The 19532-nt window shown below is 41.5% G+C and overlaps 1 protein-coding gene across 6 annotated transcripts in view; it reads right to left on the bottom strand.

The window, feature by feature from the left end:
- The window catches only part of sgcd (sarcoglycan, delta (dystrophin-associated glycoprotein)), a 229072-nt gene that overhangs the window by 47693 nt on the left and 161847 nt on the right, over nt 1-19532 (bottom strand). For all 6 annotated transcript variants that reach the window (XM_029447795.1, XM_029447797.1, XM_029447796.1 and 3 more), the window contains 3 exons: nt 12100-12201; nt 6063-6150; nt 3272-3391 (listed from right to left, as the gene is read on the bottom strand). In XM_029447795.1, the coding sequence (XP_029303655.1) occupies nt 3272-3391; nt 6063-6150; nt 12100-12201 (310 nt within the window). The remainder of the gene's footprint in view (nt 1-3271; nt 3392-6062; nt 6151-12099; nt 12202-19532) is intronic.

The raw sequence follows: 19532 nt of genomic DNA, 5'->3' as shown, positions 1-19532 counted from the left end.
CTCGCAGCTTCGCAGCCTCGCAGCCCTGATCAGCCCTGATCAGCCCTGATCAGCCCTGAGCAGCCTTATCAAATGGCTGTGGAGATACATTTTCCTTTTATCTTTTCAGTTCTGTCACCTCTGTCTCCAGAGGGCACAACCGATTTGTATGGTTTGTATGATTGGCTCTTGGATTGTATTAATAAAAACAAACGTCAAACGGAGAACATTTTGACCACAGCATCACAAAGTCAACTACGTACGTTTGTATCTGAAATCCCAGTTCAACAGAGAATAAAACCTGACAAATTGTATTGAAAGTGTGACATGTTATTTTGAGTGACTTGAGCACGAAGATGAGTTAATACACAATTAGCCCCGTCTACCAGCCAAGGGGCTCGCACATGAGCATCACTCACCAGCACAATAAATCAATAGTGATCTATTGAGTGGCTGATAATACGTGTTCACTCTCCATCCATTTGGCTGGTGGACAAAGAAAAGTACATTTTGCACCAGACTAAAGGTCTGCACAGGACTTAACTCAGCATTATGTGTGAATGTTAGAAGCTCACTGCAGAGCTACTGATGTTAAAAAGTGTAACATGGGGCTCTTGGAATAAGTAAAAGGAGACTGCACTCCAACGCTGACTTCTTTTAACTATGACACTTATCATTCCTTAACCTTAGCAGCTACTCGGTTAACCAAAGAGATGAAGGTCGTCTTATCCTAACAATCCCCTAAGTCATTTGTTTTCATGCCTAAACGTTGACGAACGGCGGTAAGATTTCCAATTCATTTGTTTTGATATTCATAAACCAAAGAGCATGAATCACTCTGATTTTGGTGACGTCCAGATCTTTCTGTTCGCACTCTAATCAGGATACACTTTACAGCTTCAACGCCATTACTTATTAGGCTTTTTTATATCTTGTAGCCCCGACTGCATTGTTAAGCTTTTCTCTAGAGTTGTAATCACTTCACTGCTAAGGCTCTTCTTCATTAAGTAGGATAATTAATGTCTGTTGTACTAATACTTGTTCGGTCCTGTTAGTCTCGTTAAAAGTTGTCTCCTGCACAGACTTACTGACGTCCTAAAGCACATGTGCTCCGTGTGTGAGCGTCACAGGAGTGTGTTGATGTTCAACTTTGATACAGAGTTTTAAAAAAGGCTTGAAAAGTTTTGACCTCATAAATATGGCGTCGAAAACAACGCCCTCGCTGTACACAACCGACAACGCCGCCTGTCTCGTACTCCACCAGCCTCCTTCTTTGTCTCCCTCTGTTAAGAGGAGCACTCTGCAGAGCCGGGTGACAGTAATGAACTCTGACTCAGTGAGGCTGGAAAGGATGTAAATGAATGTAGATGAGGATGGGAGAGGAAGAGTAATTGCTCACACGGAGGGCTCTGAAAGGTGTGTGTCACAGAGAGAAAGTCACAGGGAGAGAGAGAGAGAGAGGTAGTGTACCCAAGAGAGCTCTTATGGGAGAATGTGCGGCCCAGTCAAGAGGGAGACACTTCAAATATCTGTTTATCTATTAATGAGAGTGAATGGATGGATTGATGAACGGCTGGGCGGATGGATAGAGGAGGGTGAATGATGGCAGATGGAAGTTTAATGGTGAATGATGTGAGCGAGGAAACGGGAACGGGAGGAAAAACTTTGTTTAAGTAGGAGGGAGGAAAGGAAGAAATTAGAATGAGAGAGGGGATGAAGAACCAATGTGTAAAAACTTCAGAAAACGTCCGTGTGTTAGTTGGCTGGGGCTTAGCATCCAGCAGATTCTGTCACTTTCTTATATCTTAATTAGCTTCAGTGAAAGTTATTAATTACCGTCCAAGTGAGTGTACAACATGTAAAGACTACGTGATGATTCAATCTGTCCTTGTGCAGCATGGCCAGGCGGTTTCCTTAAACCTACATTATACGGAGAGTTCTGAGTGTAGAAGGAAAGTGTCATGTTTGGGAGCCCTGCTGTCTGCATGGAGTATATAAATATATCTCAAATGCATGCTCCATGATATCATTATCACCTTCTCCTTTTCACTTTAGCCAAGGGTCTCCTGATGCAACTGCATTTCATTACATTGTACTGGACGACTTATCTGCACACGGCTGCATAATCACTGAATCACACACACACACACACACACACACACACACACACACACACACACACACACACACACACACACACACACATTAATTCAGTACTCATTTATTAGTTATTACTAACAATTTCGTCATTTTTTCTTTCACCTAGCAACAGTGTTCTCATGTCGTAAACCACTTGAACGCTGAGCATGTCCGGTCTTGTAACCACAGACACGCAAAGTCCACCGTAAGCTTAATTCTGCCACTTCCTGTGGGCAGGCGATACTTCCCATCAGGCTTTGCTGTAAATCTACAGGATGCTTTGTTCATGCTTGCATGTTTCTATAATGAACTCATTTTGCCTTCACTGTCCTCAGTTACACCTCCCTGCTCTCACAGGAAATCATCTTTGGCTGTGGCGTCGCCGATAGGCTGCAGTCAGAACAGCTTTAGCACTTCTCACCTGCTGTCTGAGGACTACATGTCCACTTCTCCTCCCTGAGCCCTACTGGAGCTCTCCACCATCACTCTCTTCAGCGAGCTTTCATTTTTTTATCTCCCATTTTATTTTGAAAAAGCTCAAAAAATGATCCTCTTCTGCGAGTTGTCATCTCACTCCGCTCATACACGGTGTACCACCTGCACACATGTGAACCCTGCTCGCCTCACTACTCACTGCTTATCATGCTAATACAGGCATTACATTATTCTACTTTGTGTGTCAGTTTGACACGGCACATCAGCTCAGTTACAGAAATGTAGTGTGTGTGTGTGTGTCTGTGTGTGTGTGTGTGTGTGTGTGTGTGTGGGTGTAGTTTGTTTTCAGTTTGAATTTCCAGGTGAAATTACCAATTGTCAGGGGTTCGATAAACAAATATGAGTCAAAATTAAATTATACATCCACTCCAAAAACATCAGGGTAATAAAATGCACCTTTTATATCCACACACATCTTAAAAGGAAAGCTTTTCCAAAAGTGAGTTCAACAATAAAAAGCAGTTTAGTGCTTGATGCCAATATCACACAATCAAACAACCAAAGTCACAAACAACAAATATGGCCCTCTGACAGAACGCCCTCTGACAGAACGCCCTCTGACAGAACGCCCTCTGACAGAACGCCACCATCGTCCCACTTTAATTTCTCACATCCTGACAACTGGTCAGTTTTGCACAATCGACATCTGGTCACTCACCCATCACTCGGAGCCTCTCCGCGCCCACCACCACCTCCTGCTCGTCGGCGGAGAAGAGGAGCTTCCCAGTGGTGGATTTGACTTCAAACATCTTGCCTCGTGCTTTAAATCCAGTGGATCCTGGACCGAACACACAGAGAGATAGGAGACATCAAAGAGGAGCGACTGTAGCTGGAGATGATTTCTTACTGAATTAACTCAGCATTTGAACATTTACTATGCATCAGGGTGTCCTGTGGGAAAACTTTACTTTGGAATCAAACCTCATCAAACCTCATCATACTGTTTATTCATTTTGCTGTCGTTGAGACTCCTGAATATTACATAAACAGTGTGTTCTATTCAAAGTGTCACTACAGCCAAAGAAGAGCGTAACATTTTACACCCAAGAGCAGCAAAAACAGTGTTATCACATCACTACGTTTTGGTCACCACCAACGCAAAGGTAACGCGCAGTAGATTTATTAGAAAATGTATTTATTGAAAATGAATCAGAGCAGAGAGGGACTGCAGAGTCAGATTATAATTCTGTGTTCATCACCAGAAAAACTGGCTTTAACGATTTCATAAAACTTCACAAACTGGGGTTTGTTTATGAAACGGGAAGACTACCGAGAATGGGTAGCAAAGGGAGTAAACCAGTTGAAGGGCCGCAGGGGCCCATTGTTGATCTCATGCTTTCAAAATATGGCTCTGATAGTTTAAAACATCTACAAGAATGGTGATGAATGTGGTTTCAGGAGGGTGGTTAAGTACGGCATGATAGGGAAACTAGGCATGACTTCCAGTGCTACTTTATACTATTTTAATTCTGCTATTTTATACTATTTTAATTCTGCTATTTTATATTATTTTAATTCTGCTATTTTATATTATTTTAATTCTGCTATTTTATACTATTTTAATTCTGCTATTTTAATTCTGCTATTTTAGATTATTTTAATTCTGCTATTTTATATTAATTTTAATTCTGCTATTTTATACTATTTTAATTCTGCTATTTTATATTATTTAATTCTGCTATTTTATATTATTTTAATTCTGCTATTTTATACTATTTTAATTCTGCTATTTTAATTCTGCTATTTTAGATTATTTTAATTCTGCTATTTTATATTAATTTTAATTCTGCTATTTTATACTATTTTAATTCTGCTATTTTATATTATTTTAATTCTGCTATTTTATAATATTTTAATTCTGCTATTTTATACTATTTTAATTCTGCGATTTTATATTATTTTAATTCTGCTATTTTATAATATTTTAATTCTGCTATTTTATACTATTTTAATTCTGCTATTTTATATTAATTTTAATTCTGCTATTTTATACTATTTTAATTCTGCTATTTTATATTATTTTAATTCTGCTATTTTATACTATTTTAATTCTGCTATGTTATACTATTTTAATTCTGCTATTTTTTACTTTGGGCTGCAATTCTTGTATGAAAGGTGCTATACAAATAAAGCTTATTATTATTATTATTATTATTATTATTATTATTATTATTATTATTATTATTATTATTATCACTACGAGAAGTTTCTTTAGACATTTTGTACTTTTCTTTTGAATACATTGACTCTTTGTCTCCATTGGAATCCACACCTGTTTTGAATCCAAGATGATTACAGCTACTGTCTTCCACATACAAGCAAGATGCAAACTTTCCACAGTGGTGTGTGTGTTATGCTTTAAGTGGTGTATTCCTTTAAAAAAAACTAAAAAAAAACGTACTAGTGTTCTTTGCATGTAGCTACACATTACTGTACATCAGCGCTGACCACGTTACTTCCTTTAAATATGAAAATCCACTTGTATTTTGAGGTCATTAGATTAAACTCCATTCATTATGTTGCCTTTGTCAAATTGAGAATCTAAAAATCAAACAAACACTTTTCTGGGCATCCAGATTATTATGTAACACAAAGTCCGTCCACCCAAAAGCTGGTTTGAAGCAGGATGCGCATGTTTAGCTTCGTCAAAAACCCGCTGCTTTTGGAACAATAGCGCCACGAATGTTTGTTTACCTGCTTCTGTTCGTGAAAGAGATTTCCTCCACGACGTTTCACTGAAGGACTGAGAAAATACTCAGATCCAAGATGCCAAAACTGTAACTGGTGTCACGAAAGAGAAGAAATAGAAAATGGAGTCAACTCCCTCCAACTAAATCTGCTTTGTCTCACGCCGCGGCAGAACACACTGGTGCTGGGGGGTGACTGATTGACACGCGCTCAATTGATTCTGTCACTCTCCATCTGGGATGTGAAGATCCTCCCCACACACAAACAGCAGCTTCGTCATCTAAGAGAAACATCCGAGCAGACTTCGTCTTCCTCCTCTTCAGACCCACAAGGCAAATGTCAGCACGCTTTCTAAACGTGAGAGACACTTCCTGTGCATGTTTACACAAAGTGATTTCCATTCTCAGAAGACTGCCAACTCTATTAGAGTGTGACAGGCGGAGAATGGGGGAATATAAAGAAGAAAGTGCGATCGCAGATGTATGGTAGAGCAACTGAGGCCTCTGCTGGCACAGTTCAGGGGAACAGAGGGAGAATTTATGATATGCTAATGGTTAACACTGAATAACTGAGGCAGTGACTCCTGACAGTTTGCGCTTTGGTTCCTGACCTGAGTCTGGACTTGGGAACGTATGAACACTCTACATGTTGCTGCTGATGTCGTCAGTGTTTTCAGGTTTGATGTTTTTTGAAAAAATGAAAAGGTATATGATATCAAAAGAAAACATCAATACACCACATGAAAGCATGCTGCGTCTTACCTGTTACAAGTTGTGTGAGCAGCTGGTTGTTGCTGTTGACAATATTGACCGACACGTTTCTGGACGACTGCAGGAACAGCGGGCGACCCTGCGAAGTCACGGACAAGGTTATCGATTTAGTTTGTGGGAAAATACCTCCCCCCGACACCAGACACAGAACATATGTCTAATAAATGGGACACAACCAACTGAATAGGTTTAGTACTTTTGTTTGTAGTCTCTAATCTTTACATTGACCATCACAACTATATGTTTTTGCCGATCTGCAACCTCTTTGGTGAGGGTCTGCTTAAGTTTAGTCATAGAAAGAAAACTACATGGTAATGTAGTTTGGGGAAACATCACAGTCATGGTTAGGCAATGATTTGTCTTTCCAACCATCAAGGTTGACAGAAACCAATGTCGACTGTTGCAAGATGGGACTGAAATGAGGTCTGGTATATATCCCAGTCAGGCTTGGATGTTTGCCGCGCAACAGACCAAATCTCTTCCATACTGCATTCTGAGACGGTCTCTCTACGTCTCACTACTTACGGATAACAAGGCTTTTGACAAACGACCAATGCTGTTCCAATGTTTTTAGGAGCGAGCCGTGTCAAGTGGCCTTTTGTTTCAGAGTGTCCTCGTTCTCAAGGTGTACATAAGTATTTTACCATTCTCCGTCCTATACGGGGACGTCGTTACAGTATATTAGAGATGCATATTGATATAACAACCTTGTCATTTCAATGTTAAACAATCATCTATTGTCCATTTTAGCCGCACGCGTTGTGGGGGAAGTTTCTGTTGGTGCATCTGCCAAATCCTGGTGACTGTTAGTCTTGGTCGTCTTTTATGTTTGTGGTCTAACTGGTACATCATGTGTTTTAGGTCCAAAGCTTCACACGGATCACCTGATCGGCTTGCACCTGTGCTGACTTGGTGGTAGGGCTTATATAGGCCGAGCCAGCTGTACTACTAAATAAGTACAAGAGCACACACACACACACACACACAAATGTATAACTTCAGCCTCGAACAATCCCACCATAACTGTCCGAGCGCAAAGACTTAAGCCCCCTGCTCCGTTAATGATAACTTCATTTCCCAGAGTGCCGTGCACACATCTGTAATGCTGATCACGTTGGACACTCTGCTCTTTCTGTGCCCGACTAATCTTCACGCCTCAGTCAACTTCTTAATTAGAGATAACGGCCTGACCATTGTGCCGCGCTCGCACCCGAGGAGGGATATGTCTTGTGCGTATACTACTGATAACATTATGGCTGTTGCCAAACTTATTGAAGTTCTCACAGTAAATACACTGTATGTATGACATGTAAGCAAGAGATTATTACAATACTAATGCTGTGAGACGTGAATGCAAAAACTAACAAGAGGTTTGGAAATAAATACAGATAAATAAAAGGTGTCGCAGCGCTGATAGTGACATTACAACATTAACTGCGGAGTCATTTGAGCATGTCAGGTTTGACACGTCCCCTCTGTCTTTGAGGTTGAAGTGTGTGTGTGTGTGTGTGTGTGTGTGTGTGTGTGTGTGTGTGTGTGTGTGTGTGACTAAAACTAGTTAAGCTTTTGATTTCATTTCTTTATTTGACCTACATTTCTCTCATAATTGTCAACTTTTGCCTGCAGCAGCCACAGATCAGAGAGTGTTTGAAGGGGGGGGGGGGGGGGGGGGGGGGGAGTCAATGTCCCCTCGTTAGCTCTCATTACCTGCAGCTGTGCGGACATCAATAAGAGACAAACGATGGAGAACATGAAAACATGTTTAATAGGTCAACAATGTGCCGTACAGGGAGGACCAATCTCTTCATCCATTCATCCATTCATCCATTCATCCACCTCAGCTCATACAGAAACCTATCTGCAAAACATTCACTGACAATGTTCCTAATTTGTTTTCCTAGAATTAAACTGAAGCAGGAGAACGGTGCACACTTACTTTGTCAACATGCAACCACAACCGCAAACTTTAGAACCTCTAAAGTCAGGACTCGAACCCTGGACCTTCTGCGTTAACGTCACTTTGTACGTCCTCTCAACATCTCCCTATAAACTTCCATGTGCATCAACATCAAAATCTAATTATAATTACTGATAAATAATCAGTAATGTATAGTACAAACACAATTTCCATGAAACAGGGTTTTGCCATTCATTTTCTAATTTTGACGAACTTGTAATCGCACCGTTATCAGTCAGTGTCCTCACTGCCAACTCGTCAAACACGGCAGCTTAGTCAGTGGTCCTACGTGTGTCCCTATGACGCTCCGCACGCCCCTCTAGCATCAGTGTTGCACATGCAGGGCTGATGCTAGAGGACGTAGTAATTATGGCGCAACAAAGTCCATGCAGGATGACGTCGGGCCAGATGTCAAACAGACACAGGACCTTCAGCCAGGACACCAACAGTCAACTTTGACTTATTTTTACTTATGCAACGCACTTAAAAACGTGCTTAACTTAAAGTAGTTTTGTTGCCTAAACATAACCAAGTAGTAATGTAAGTAACTTAACTTACACCTCGTATGCAACACACTATACCTACCTAATGTAATATTAACCACATTGTGCAGTCGGACCACCCTGCACGTTGAAGACATAACGGTTAAATGGTACCCGGTGTGTTAAAAAGTGACGCCGAGGGAACCTGAGCAAGCTGCCATGTTTAACAAGTAAGAGTGAGAGAACGTGTTGTATGAGTCACTACTCGAATTTCATGGCAAACCATCCAATTCATAATTCATACAAACCTTATGAGACACACGGGACAGTCTGTATTATGCTACTAAGCTCAGGTAATGTATAAAGTGTTGTGTTTCACAGCAGCCCCGCACACATCTATCCCCTGCTACGGTATCTTGAAAAGCCTCAGAGAGGCTACTGCGGGAGTATTTTGGTGCTGTTTGTGTACAGTACATGTGTTTAGTACGCTGTCGTGTGGTGCGTCTGATTCACTCCGTCTCCCTCCGTCTCCCTCCTCTCTTCGTTACTAATGCAACAGACCACATTACTCCCAGCAAGCCTCTCACACAGTGAGGTATCAGAGAGAGAAAACTAGAGAGGAGTCAGACAAGATGTGGATTGGATTTAAAGAGATGTTTCGTGGAGGCGGAGCTGCTCCGAAGACGGCAACACGACTCGCTGGTTGAGTTAAATCTGAGCTAAAGGAACGCATTACACTATACATTCAGCTTTGTCTTATCAAAAGATACCTACAGCTTAGTGTCAATCTCACTCTGTTGAGGAGCATCTTGTAAGTAATGGTTGTTGTCTAATCAGTTCATTGATTGGTTACTTACTTATAAAAGTAAGCTTGTTCATCAAGTAGAAACACAGAACATGTGTTGCTACTAGATTCTCACATGTGAGGATTTTGTCACTGTAAATTTGGGTTTTTTGACTGCAGACACAATTTCTAGACATCCTGTGATCCAAAACAAACACAATCATTGCTTACAGCAAGTTCCCAAGTATCATAATGTAATATATAGTGCTTCGTTAGTACAGGCAACTCAAAGCAGTGTACATGCCACACACACACATTCACACACAGATGGCAGACCTGCTCCTGAGCCATGCTCCCATGTGTGGCATCATGAAGCGAGCTACTCATCCAGCAAACATGGAGGTGTGTGAGTATTTTCTAAAAACCTTTATTAACTGATTTCTGGTGCTTTCATATAACACATCCAGCAGGTACAGTGCAACATCAGCTTTCGTTTGCATCTATGTTTCTGAAGTAGCTTTGTTAATATAAAACATATTGATAAGAGCAACTTTAGGTTGATTGATCTGGATCCTTCTGTACAGAACCCAACACGATGTTGTCATCACTCTTGTTACTATAAGCTTTTTCTATCACAGAGCAGAGACATGGAGAGAAGACTAAATAGGAAAGAGATATTGCAGGACTGTAATAATATTACCAGAGGAATTACTGCAACACACAGCAGGGGTCTTCCTTTGTTCTACTTCTTCAATCTGTGTGTGTTTCTTTCCTCTCCGCCATCTGTATACATGTACACATATATTAATATATATATATATTTAGAAAGATCTAGACACCTGCAGTCATTCAAAGCTGCTTTTTGTATGGTTTGGTGAAATTGGGACTTAATTTCAATATGAATATTTCACCGTGTAATGATATCACACTGCGAACACGTCACGCTTGTTTGAGTCGGCGTCGTACTTGGCCGCTTCCTCCGCGTCGCCGCCTGTCAAAACACGCTCGCCGCCTTCCCATTTCTCTCATTCTAATTCAGTCCTGGTACATCTGTCTCTAAGTTTCTGTCTCTATTACTACCTCTTCTTCTTCTTCTTCTTCTCTCATTATTCATCTTCATCCTCACTCGGCTCTACGTTGCTACCTCTCTCTCTCTCTCTCTCTCTGCTCTCCTATCTCCATCGCTCATCCTCCCTCTCAGCTTGCGTGAGATCCTAGACAGCAGAGATAAAGCGCGCTGCTCTCTTGCATTATCAAGCCATCCGTCCACTACCAGCTATTATTACTGCCAGAGTAGAAGAGACAAAGGGAGAGAGTGCATATCACTTTATCGTGCACATCTCTCTATTCCTCTGACATCTCTAGGCTTTGGATACTCCTCCTGTAGTTGTAATAAAGACAGCAGGAAGCACATCCGAATGTTAATTCCGTAAACAACACATACTAGGGGAGCTCAAACTTGTAGGATGACGGGGCCATATGGTGCTTGTCAAGATGTTGTGGCGTCTCTTCTTGTCTTGGTGTGACAAGACATGACATGAATTACATGACGGGTCTTGTTCTGACACCGCATGACACACCTTCTCTTGTTATGACATGCCATGGCACAAAACATCTAATAATGACATGACATTTCCTGACACACAAATGTGACTCGAGTCCTCGCTGAAATCTGCTCCTTCACAAAGAACAACATAATTAACGCCAGAATAATTCCCGGCAAGAACCTCTGTAATTAACTGCTTTAGAAAGTGAACAAAAACCCTGTTCAGCTAACAGTCCCACAGCCAGGGTTCATCATGATTTACCGCTCACTGTAAAACCCAGCTTTGGGTGGTGACCGCACGATCAGGATCGCAGGCACAAGAAGCTAAAATGACTTTTCTTGGCAATGTAACTTGGCCAGGCCTTTGGGACACTAAGACATCAGGGACACGCCTGTTGCCCCCCTTCAGCTGGAAAGAACCTGAGAGGAGACACAGCTGTGAAACCACAGCACAATAGAAAGGCTACATATTCTATCTGACCCGGCAACTCTTCAGAATCCCACAGGAGGCATTGATGGATATTTACGCTCCTCAGCTCAGTCTGCTGACACCGTATCCTCGCCATAGATGTAGCAGGAAATGGGTCAACGGTTTCCAGCTGTGAGAACATGCAGTGTAGTGCTTTACCTTCCACAGAATCTGTGTAAGGATGTTTTTTAAAGCCACTGCAAACGTTATTTAAGCTTTGTTAGAGCAACGTTTAGACACTTAATGGAATCGATACACGTTGTAAATGCAGCTGGAGTGGAATCACTTGTAGTTTGATGCTTCCAGCACGAGTCCCCACAGGATCCTCTCACATGCTTTTTCCATCATGGAAGATGTAGGCTCCAGGATTCACGCTCGCAGTCATTAGACGCTCATCTCTTCACAGGGTCGCACCCTCTCGCCTCATACATGGCATTCATCCGGTGTTACACCAGGTGTGTAGCTGTGGCTAATCAGTGCAGCAAGTTATCTACACTTACACTGAAGTAACACATGCAGCTTTGCATGTATTTGGAATATGCTTTATGAAACTAATACACTGTTTAATCACTACTGTAGTGATTGCTTATGCTGATGATTCCAGTTTAAACTGAGCTCTGTGTCTCAACTCACATGTGGCTCTTGTTTACAGAAAGGATTTGCTGTTTATTCTCAGTTAGCATCGTTTGCTTAGTCTTTGCACAAACTGACCGCGCACACCTAGTGGAGACAGAACATGTGTAACATGAAAAACAAAAGCAGGCTTCAAGTCTTTCTTTGAGTGACTTACTGGTTTGGATTGGATTTCTTTGGCATAGAGGGGTTGTAGGAACTCAGAGTCCCCTTCCAGTTTCAGGCCCTTCTCTGTTATTCTCAGTTTGCCCATGCCGTCCTGCAGGAACAAAGACACAGTCACAGTTAGTTCATATTCTCTTCTTGAGTATATAGGTCAGGAATTCCACACATATTCGAACAACACGCTGTATTTCTTCCAACATACACCTGACAGATTGACAGATTGCATGATCCACAAGCTAATGACGTTTTAAATGACACTATTTTTTACTGTTAACAACATGGAGGATGCGTCAGTGCAGCACTTTAGGGCAAGCCACAGTCACAGTGCTCTCTTCATGTACTTCCTGCCAATATGGCGCAGAGCCATGAACCTGAATCGCTGGCTGATAACTAACATCTGTTATTTATCTATGTGGGGAAAATGAAACCTAATATCACACACGCCTGATGTTGTGATTAAACGTGTTATACACACTCACAGATTACCTGGTACAAACTCTGAACACTGTACACAGACCAGATCAGAGTCATTAAACCGTCTCCCTGGTTGATCCACTGCCCTAATCTCCTTTAATCTGTTTTAATGCAGAGTTAGTGGTTTGATACTTGACTCCAGCATTACTGCTACAAACTGATCCATTGGCAGACATGGCGTACACCTCGCATGCATAAACAGAGTCCGGCTCATACTACACCTTATTGTCAAATACAAGAGGATATGCAATAATATAATGTATTTTCAGTGTATCGCAGCTATTAATGCAAACTGAGCTCAGACGTATCCTGTCTTCTAATCATGTGAGCAACATTTCCATATAAGAGGCGGATTATATGAGTTTTGTGCACTATTGTATCTAAATGTTACGTTTAATAGTCTCAAACATAACAAAAGTAATAATAATACAGTTTTATTGAGTTGAAAGTGAGGAGATGTTGCTCGTCGATGTACAAGGATGTGATAATGATTCAATGTGCACAAGTTAATTCACCTGACTGAAGTCTAATTTCCTTTTTCAAACCCTTTATGGTTAAAAAAAACAACAACTTCATTATAACTTCAACAAGAGTTTTGACAAGAGTCAAAATTGCATGTTTCACTTTAAATTAAACATTTCCTTATTTTGTTCTTGTTTGCTCATTTCAGACAGACACCCACAGGATACATTTAGTTTCTCTCTCTGGATGGAAAGCTTAATTAAACAATGCAAAACACCAAAAGACTCATGCATGCTTTATTCAGTAAGATAAGTGAAGTATTTTAAGGTGACAGCAGGCGCAGGATATTATTTCACAACACTTAAATTAATGTTGCAGGAAACCCAGAGGGTAGAAAGTTCCATTTGACAAACGTGTCACCAGCAGCAAACAGTAAACCAGTACGCTTCCCTTTACTTTACTAACAGGAAAAGGAACTGTGTTTTATATCTTGCCATTTTCTCCTGATATCGAAAAGAAAACCTAACAAAAAATGCTGTGCAGGAACTTAGCAGTCAGTACGTGTTTCAGATGCTTCCATAGTTTCAGTCTGTATACCAGATCAGCTCCAGACCTGAAGATCTTAACCAGCAATGATAAGAGGAGATTGTCTCCGGGGCTACTTTGATTCAAATACGACTAACAAGGCTTACCCTTCACTTTCCATCCAGTCATTATATAGATTAAATAAGATCGCCCCCCCCCCCCCCTGGATCGTTTCAAAGACAAGAGACCTCAGTGTGATAGAAGAGTAGGAAAGAGTCCATGTGATCTTCTCCTGCAAAGACTTTTTTTTGTTTTCCCACCGTCTTTTGATCCCTCGGGTTCTGATGAGCAAATGGAGATCAAGACCCCTTGAAATCTCAAAGCAACTGAGGACGCTTTTCAAGCCCCACTTCATGTAATCCTTCCCCCCACTGTGTAAAAGATATTAAAATTCTGGCACTGTTGTGGCAACAGGGGGGAGAGTCCAGGACGTGTTGCGATTGTGAATTATCCCCAGGTGGAAATCAGCAGGCCAGTCAGAGAAGGCCGGCAGACGTTATTTCAACTCAATTTGTGGCACTTTGATGACGAAAGGAGACCTACGGTATTTCCCTACTTGGAGGTTCTCAACAATATATTCTTGAATACAGATTCTCACATATATATTGGTTTCTATCAGATACACCCACAGATTCATGTGGTCCTTCTTCACAGAAATGTACAGCATACACTCAGTGATTCCTCCCGCTGTCTAGTTATTATCTTACTCCAAGGATGCATAATAGCTGAACAGGGATGTGCTTCAGTCTGTATATCTTCCTCCACATTGCATAAACCTTTATAAGTTGTTATAAACACTCACAAATAACTGCATTTCAGAAATTCAACTCATGTGGACACTTAAAATACAGTCCTACCTTGGTGTCATGAAGACATAACTGCAGAGGTACTAGTATTAGGATATAATAATACAGGGAGACAGATATAGGTGTTTTACACTTGTAAGAGGAATCAATTGGTGCCATTGTCCAGTGGAGCCATTCAGGATTTAAATCATAAGAAGTTTTAAACATGTCTGTGAAATTAAGGTGCAACCAGTGTCAGCTGCATTGGAAGCTCTGGGAGGTATCTGTCTGTCTATCTATTACTTATTACATCGTCTGAGCCAGTGAAGGCATGTACATCTTAAACAGAAGAGGACCCAGAAGGGAGCCTTGGGGAACTCCACGTCATATGTCTGCTCAGAGGTGTAATTACCTATAGACACAAAGTAGTCCCCGTCTTTTAAGTATGATTTAAACCAGTTTAGTACTCTGCCAGCAAGTCCCACCCAGTTTTCCAGTCGGTAATAAAAAATAAAAAAGGTAGTGGTTTCTTCAAACAAAACCGCATTGTATAAAATAAACAGTAGTGCGAAAAGGTTGAGGATGGCCAAAATGTAAATGTCAGGGCTAGAGACATGAGACTGTTTCAGCACCATGGAGAGAGATACAAGGACAGACTGGGTTTGACTGTATTATCACCATAGAGAGGGACACATACTTTGTACTTCTCCTCCCGACAATATTCAAAACTGATCGGCAGATCAAATAGCACAGAAAATGTCCATATATGATTGATTAGAGACAAATAGCTCTGCTAACTTTGTGACAATCATTTCATTTCTTATACCTTCTTCACAACAAAAGCATCCTGTGGTTCGCCAGTGGGACGCTTCTAATGTGAAGCAGCAACAGCAGGAGAGGTTTGGTTTGTTTCAGCAGCACCTTGACACAGCTCCTATACGGGTCAAAGTACAAACAGGACAGGAACACAGGAGGCAAACTATACTCCAATGACTTCAGGCAGGAGATACAAAAGTACTGAGAGCCCAACATAGAGAGACCTTTTCAAACATAGCTTTCTCTCTGGTCTCCAGCACGGAAGTTTAACAATTGAGGCCACAGTGAAGGGAAGGTGACCGTCATGGGTTGGCAGTGTTCGGCCTTGCTACCAAGCAGGTGTACAGCAGCGCAGCTATTCCCTGCTGTGACGCTGTAATGGTAACCCGTGTCCTCACAGCATGGGATGGATAAAGCCGACCGACTCGGAACTTTTTGCAAAAACCGTAGGTTGAATAGTTGGCTGTTTCAGCACCACGGAGAGGGACACACAGAGAGACTGGGGCAATGCCTGGAATCACAACCTGTTTATTATAAAGTGCACTGTATTTGTGTTTGAATTCTGAGTTGAAACTTCTGCTCGATAGTGTCTTGAAGTGAAGCAATTCAATAGTGATTGAACACAGCACTATACCTGTCAGATCTGAATCACAATTCCGATTCATAGGAGTCCGACATCTCAGTTTGCGCGATTTAGCAGCAGGGACAGAGCGGAGTGACGCAGATTGTTTGTCTCAGTCATCCTCACACCCCCAGACGCAGTAATGACAATTAGGCAAAAGGACTAAACTTTAAGTATAACATTTTTTTTTATGTGTATTCATGATTTGGGATTCTTCTCAATGAACTGGATGGTAAAGAGGAATCCAGCATAGTGTGAGAATACAAGTAAAAATCTAAGATAATAGTAAAGGGTGTAAGAGAGAATTCTTTCTTTTTATTCTCTGCAGTGAGCAGTGTGATGCAGCCAGCACAGCGAGACGAACAGCCATGAATAATTCAGGACCGCTCTTACCAGTACAGAGGCCTCTGAACACTAAGGTGTGCCTCTTTACCTCTCTTCTGCCCTCTCCTCTTATTCTTCTCTCTTCTTCACCCGCTGCCTTTCATCTTCTTATAATCCTCTCCCTTGTTCGCTGCCCTTGCTGATCATTCTGTTTGTCAGTTTTATATTTGTCTTGTCCCATCTCTTTTCTTCATTCCATCTCTGTCTGTCTTCTCTCATTCTTCCCCTCCTTCGCTTTCTTCTTCTACTTCTTCTTCTCTCTTTTTTTGTCACCTGTTTTGCTTTCGATCTTTCTCTTCACCTCTATCCGTCCTTCCACCATTTTTCTGTCAGTTCAGTTCAGCTGGAAGGTGTTTCAATTCAAATGGCACGAAACAACATGGTGTCAGAGCAAAATGACAAATAACATGATTCAGATGGCAACAGTACTAATAACACTACAATAATACTCAGTCAATGAGACGACTACAATGTGCATATTTATTCCCACGAGTGGCAGGGTCCACTGCTGTTTGACCTTTAGCTGTCGACATCTATTGGTTCAATTTCCATTACATTTGGCACAAACACAATATTTATGGCCCTCAAGAGGAAGATGCCTATTTTATTGACACCCTGACCTTTCCACATCATCATCAGATCATTGCCAACCAGTGTCCACTAAATATGCATTGGATATTATAGATTCGCACAAGATCAATTATTCATTTTTCCTGTTGTAAAGTCATCATTTAGGAGAACTTCATAATTGTTTATTAATGATTTAGTATTGTTATATTAAGTTAAAACATTTAAACCATGAGCAGATGTATGTTTCAGCAGCACATTAACTCTATTCCAAGACTAGACACCAACTTCTTAAATATAACTGTAGGAATCAGTCTACTACAACAGTCCTACCATCCATCATCCATCCATCCATCCATCCATCATTCCATCCTACCATCCATCCATCATCCATCCACCCACCCACCCATCCTACCATCCATCCATCATCCATCCACCCACCCATCCATTCATTCATCTATCCATTCATCCACCCATCCATCCATCATTCCATCCATTCATCCTACCATCCATCCATTCATCCATCCACCCATCCATCCTACCATCCATCCATCCATCCTACCATCCATCCATCCATCCATCATCCATCCACCCATCCATCCATCCATCCATCATCCACCCATCCATCCTACCATCCATCCATCCATCCATCATCCATCCACCCATCCATCCATCCTACCATCCATCCATCCATCATCCATCCACCCATCCATCCACCCATCATTCCATCCTACCATCCATCCATCATCCCATCCATCCATCCTACCATCCATCCATCATCCATCATCCATCAACCCACCCATCCATTCATCTATCCATTCATCTACCCATCCATCCATCATTCCATCCATTTATCCAGCCACCCATGCATCTATCCATTCACTCATCCATCTATTAAACTGCGTATCCTGTTCAAAATCCATTCACTTTCTAAATCCTGCAACACACTGATCCCAGCTAACCTCATTTTTAAAATCAATACATTTATAAACATCCACCTTTTCATTGTAATCATTGCAATGAAATGCAGGAAAACATACCATCTTTGACCAAATGGGAGCAATAACGTATCCTTGAACAAAGTTACTGATAAATGACGTGTACTTAACTTCCCATGTTAAAAGTCTGACCCTGTCATTACATCTCAATGTGGCATGAATTACTTTTTTTATCCGGCACTCAGTGTTGTTTGAATTGTCAGGTGCAATGACCACTGCAGCCTATAAGAGGCGTTAGCTAGGCTTGACTCTTTGGATCCTTCTCTACTTTTGCTTGTCTGAAGCTGTGAGAGAGTTGGACATAATTCATCGCACAAGTTCCCAATTGCCCATTTCTCCCCGCACCTTAATCTCTCTCTCTCTCTCTCTCTCTCTCTCTCTCTCTCTCTCTCTCTCTCTTCACAGCATTTGCTGCAACAAGGACTAAATTGATCTACACTCAACCCAGCATTGCCTCCACTGTCACCACTCTGTTAGCGTGATAGCTATTGACAATTTATTGTGTTTGTGTGTGTACTTGGTCGGTGTGAATGTGTGCTTCTGAGACTGAATGTGTATGCAGGCTGTGCTCGTGTGTGTTTGCTAGACATGTGCATGTGACTAGCTGCTCTGTTTACCTGGCTCTTTGTGGGTGTATGAGCACAGAACACGTCTGTCTTGTAAATAACACTTGTGCCTTCAGTTCCTGCTGTTCTTCTCCAGATTTATTTGGCTCAGCGGAGACAGGGGGGGGGGGGGGCGGGCTTGGGCTCCGCTGAGAGGAGGGGTTAAGAGGGCGACCACACATAAAGGACTGACTGGACTGGATCTTTGAATCGCTCTGTTCATATCTGTATCTGTCTGTTTCTTTATCTATAGCATCTCTCTCTGCCTGTTGTCTCCCTCCATCTCCAGAGAGCTGTGAGTCACAGCTGTCAATAATGTAGAGCTCTCTGTCTATTATCGAGCGTCTGCATCGATATGCATCAAGCGACCACCCGAGGCTAAAGCAAATATAGATGTCTTGATGCTTTGGGGAAAATATTACAAGTTAAGATCTATGTTTGGACACTCCTACACAGTACAAGTTATTCTGGAATCTAGTGTTAGGCGTTTGGACAATTATCTGCAAGACCAAGAAAAGTAACACACACTGCAGAATGTGCCCACAATATCAGTAGTGGGTGGATATATTTCCTGTAAAAGCTTCTGTTTTGGGAGATTTGTTATCTCTTGTAGCTTGTGGAGGGCTCTTGTAAACAAACACACTACACGGACGCTACATTTGAAGTATGGGTTTCAAATCAGAGGTCTGAAGGAGCCACCGTCACGGGCCGAGTCCTTCAGAGGGAACGACGTCTGGTCTGGACTCCAACCAATGGTGCATTCAAGTTCACCAACCAGCAGTTTAGCCCAAAAAGGCCAACAAACTTCAAATGATAATTGTTCAATGACTTTAAAACGTGATGGGCAACATGGTGAACAGTGAACTAGGTTAATACTAAAGATATCCATATGTCTGCGTTTCTTCCATAATTTACGACTTGATCATGTGAAGAATATCTAATGTCCCTCTTTCATTGTGTGTATGTAATTAATTTAAACAGTGCAAATACATATCTCACATGGGTTTGAAGTAAACTGCATCAATCACACAATTCTTTCACAAGTTGAGGATCACTATGATCTAATAAAGCCACTACAGGTCCAACAAGTGTTCTAGTTGCCTCACCCTAACCCTACCTTAACTATA

Source organism: Cottoperca gobio, chromosome 14, assembly GCF_900634415.1.
Source record: "Cottoperca gobio chromosome 14, fCotGob3.1, whole genome shotgun sequence".
Classification (NCBI taxonomy): domain Eukaryota; kingdom Metazoa; phylum Chordata; class Actinopteri; order Perciformes; family Bovichtidae; genus Cottoperca; species Cottoperca gobio.
This window is presented reverse-complemented; position numbering and strand designations above follow the sequence as displayed.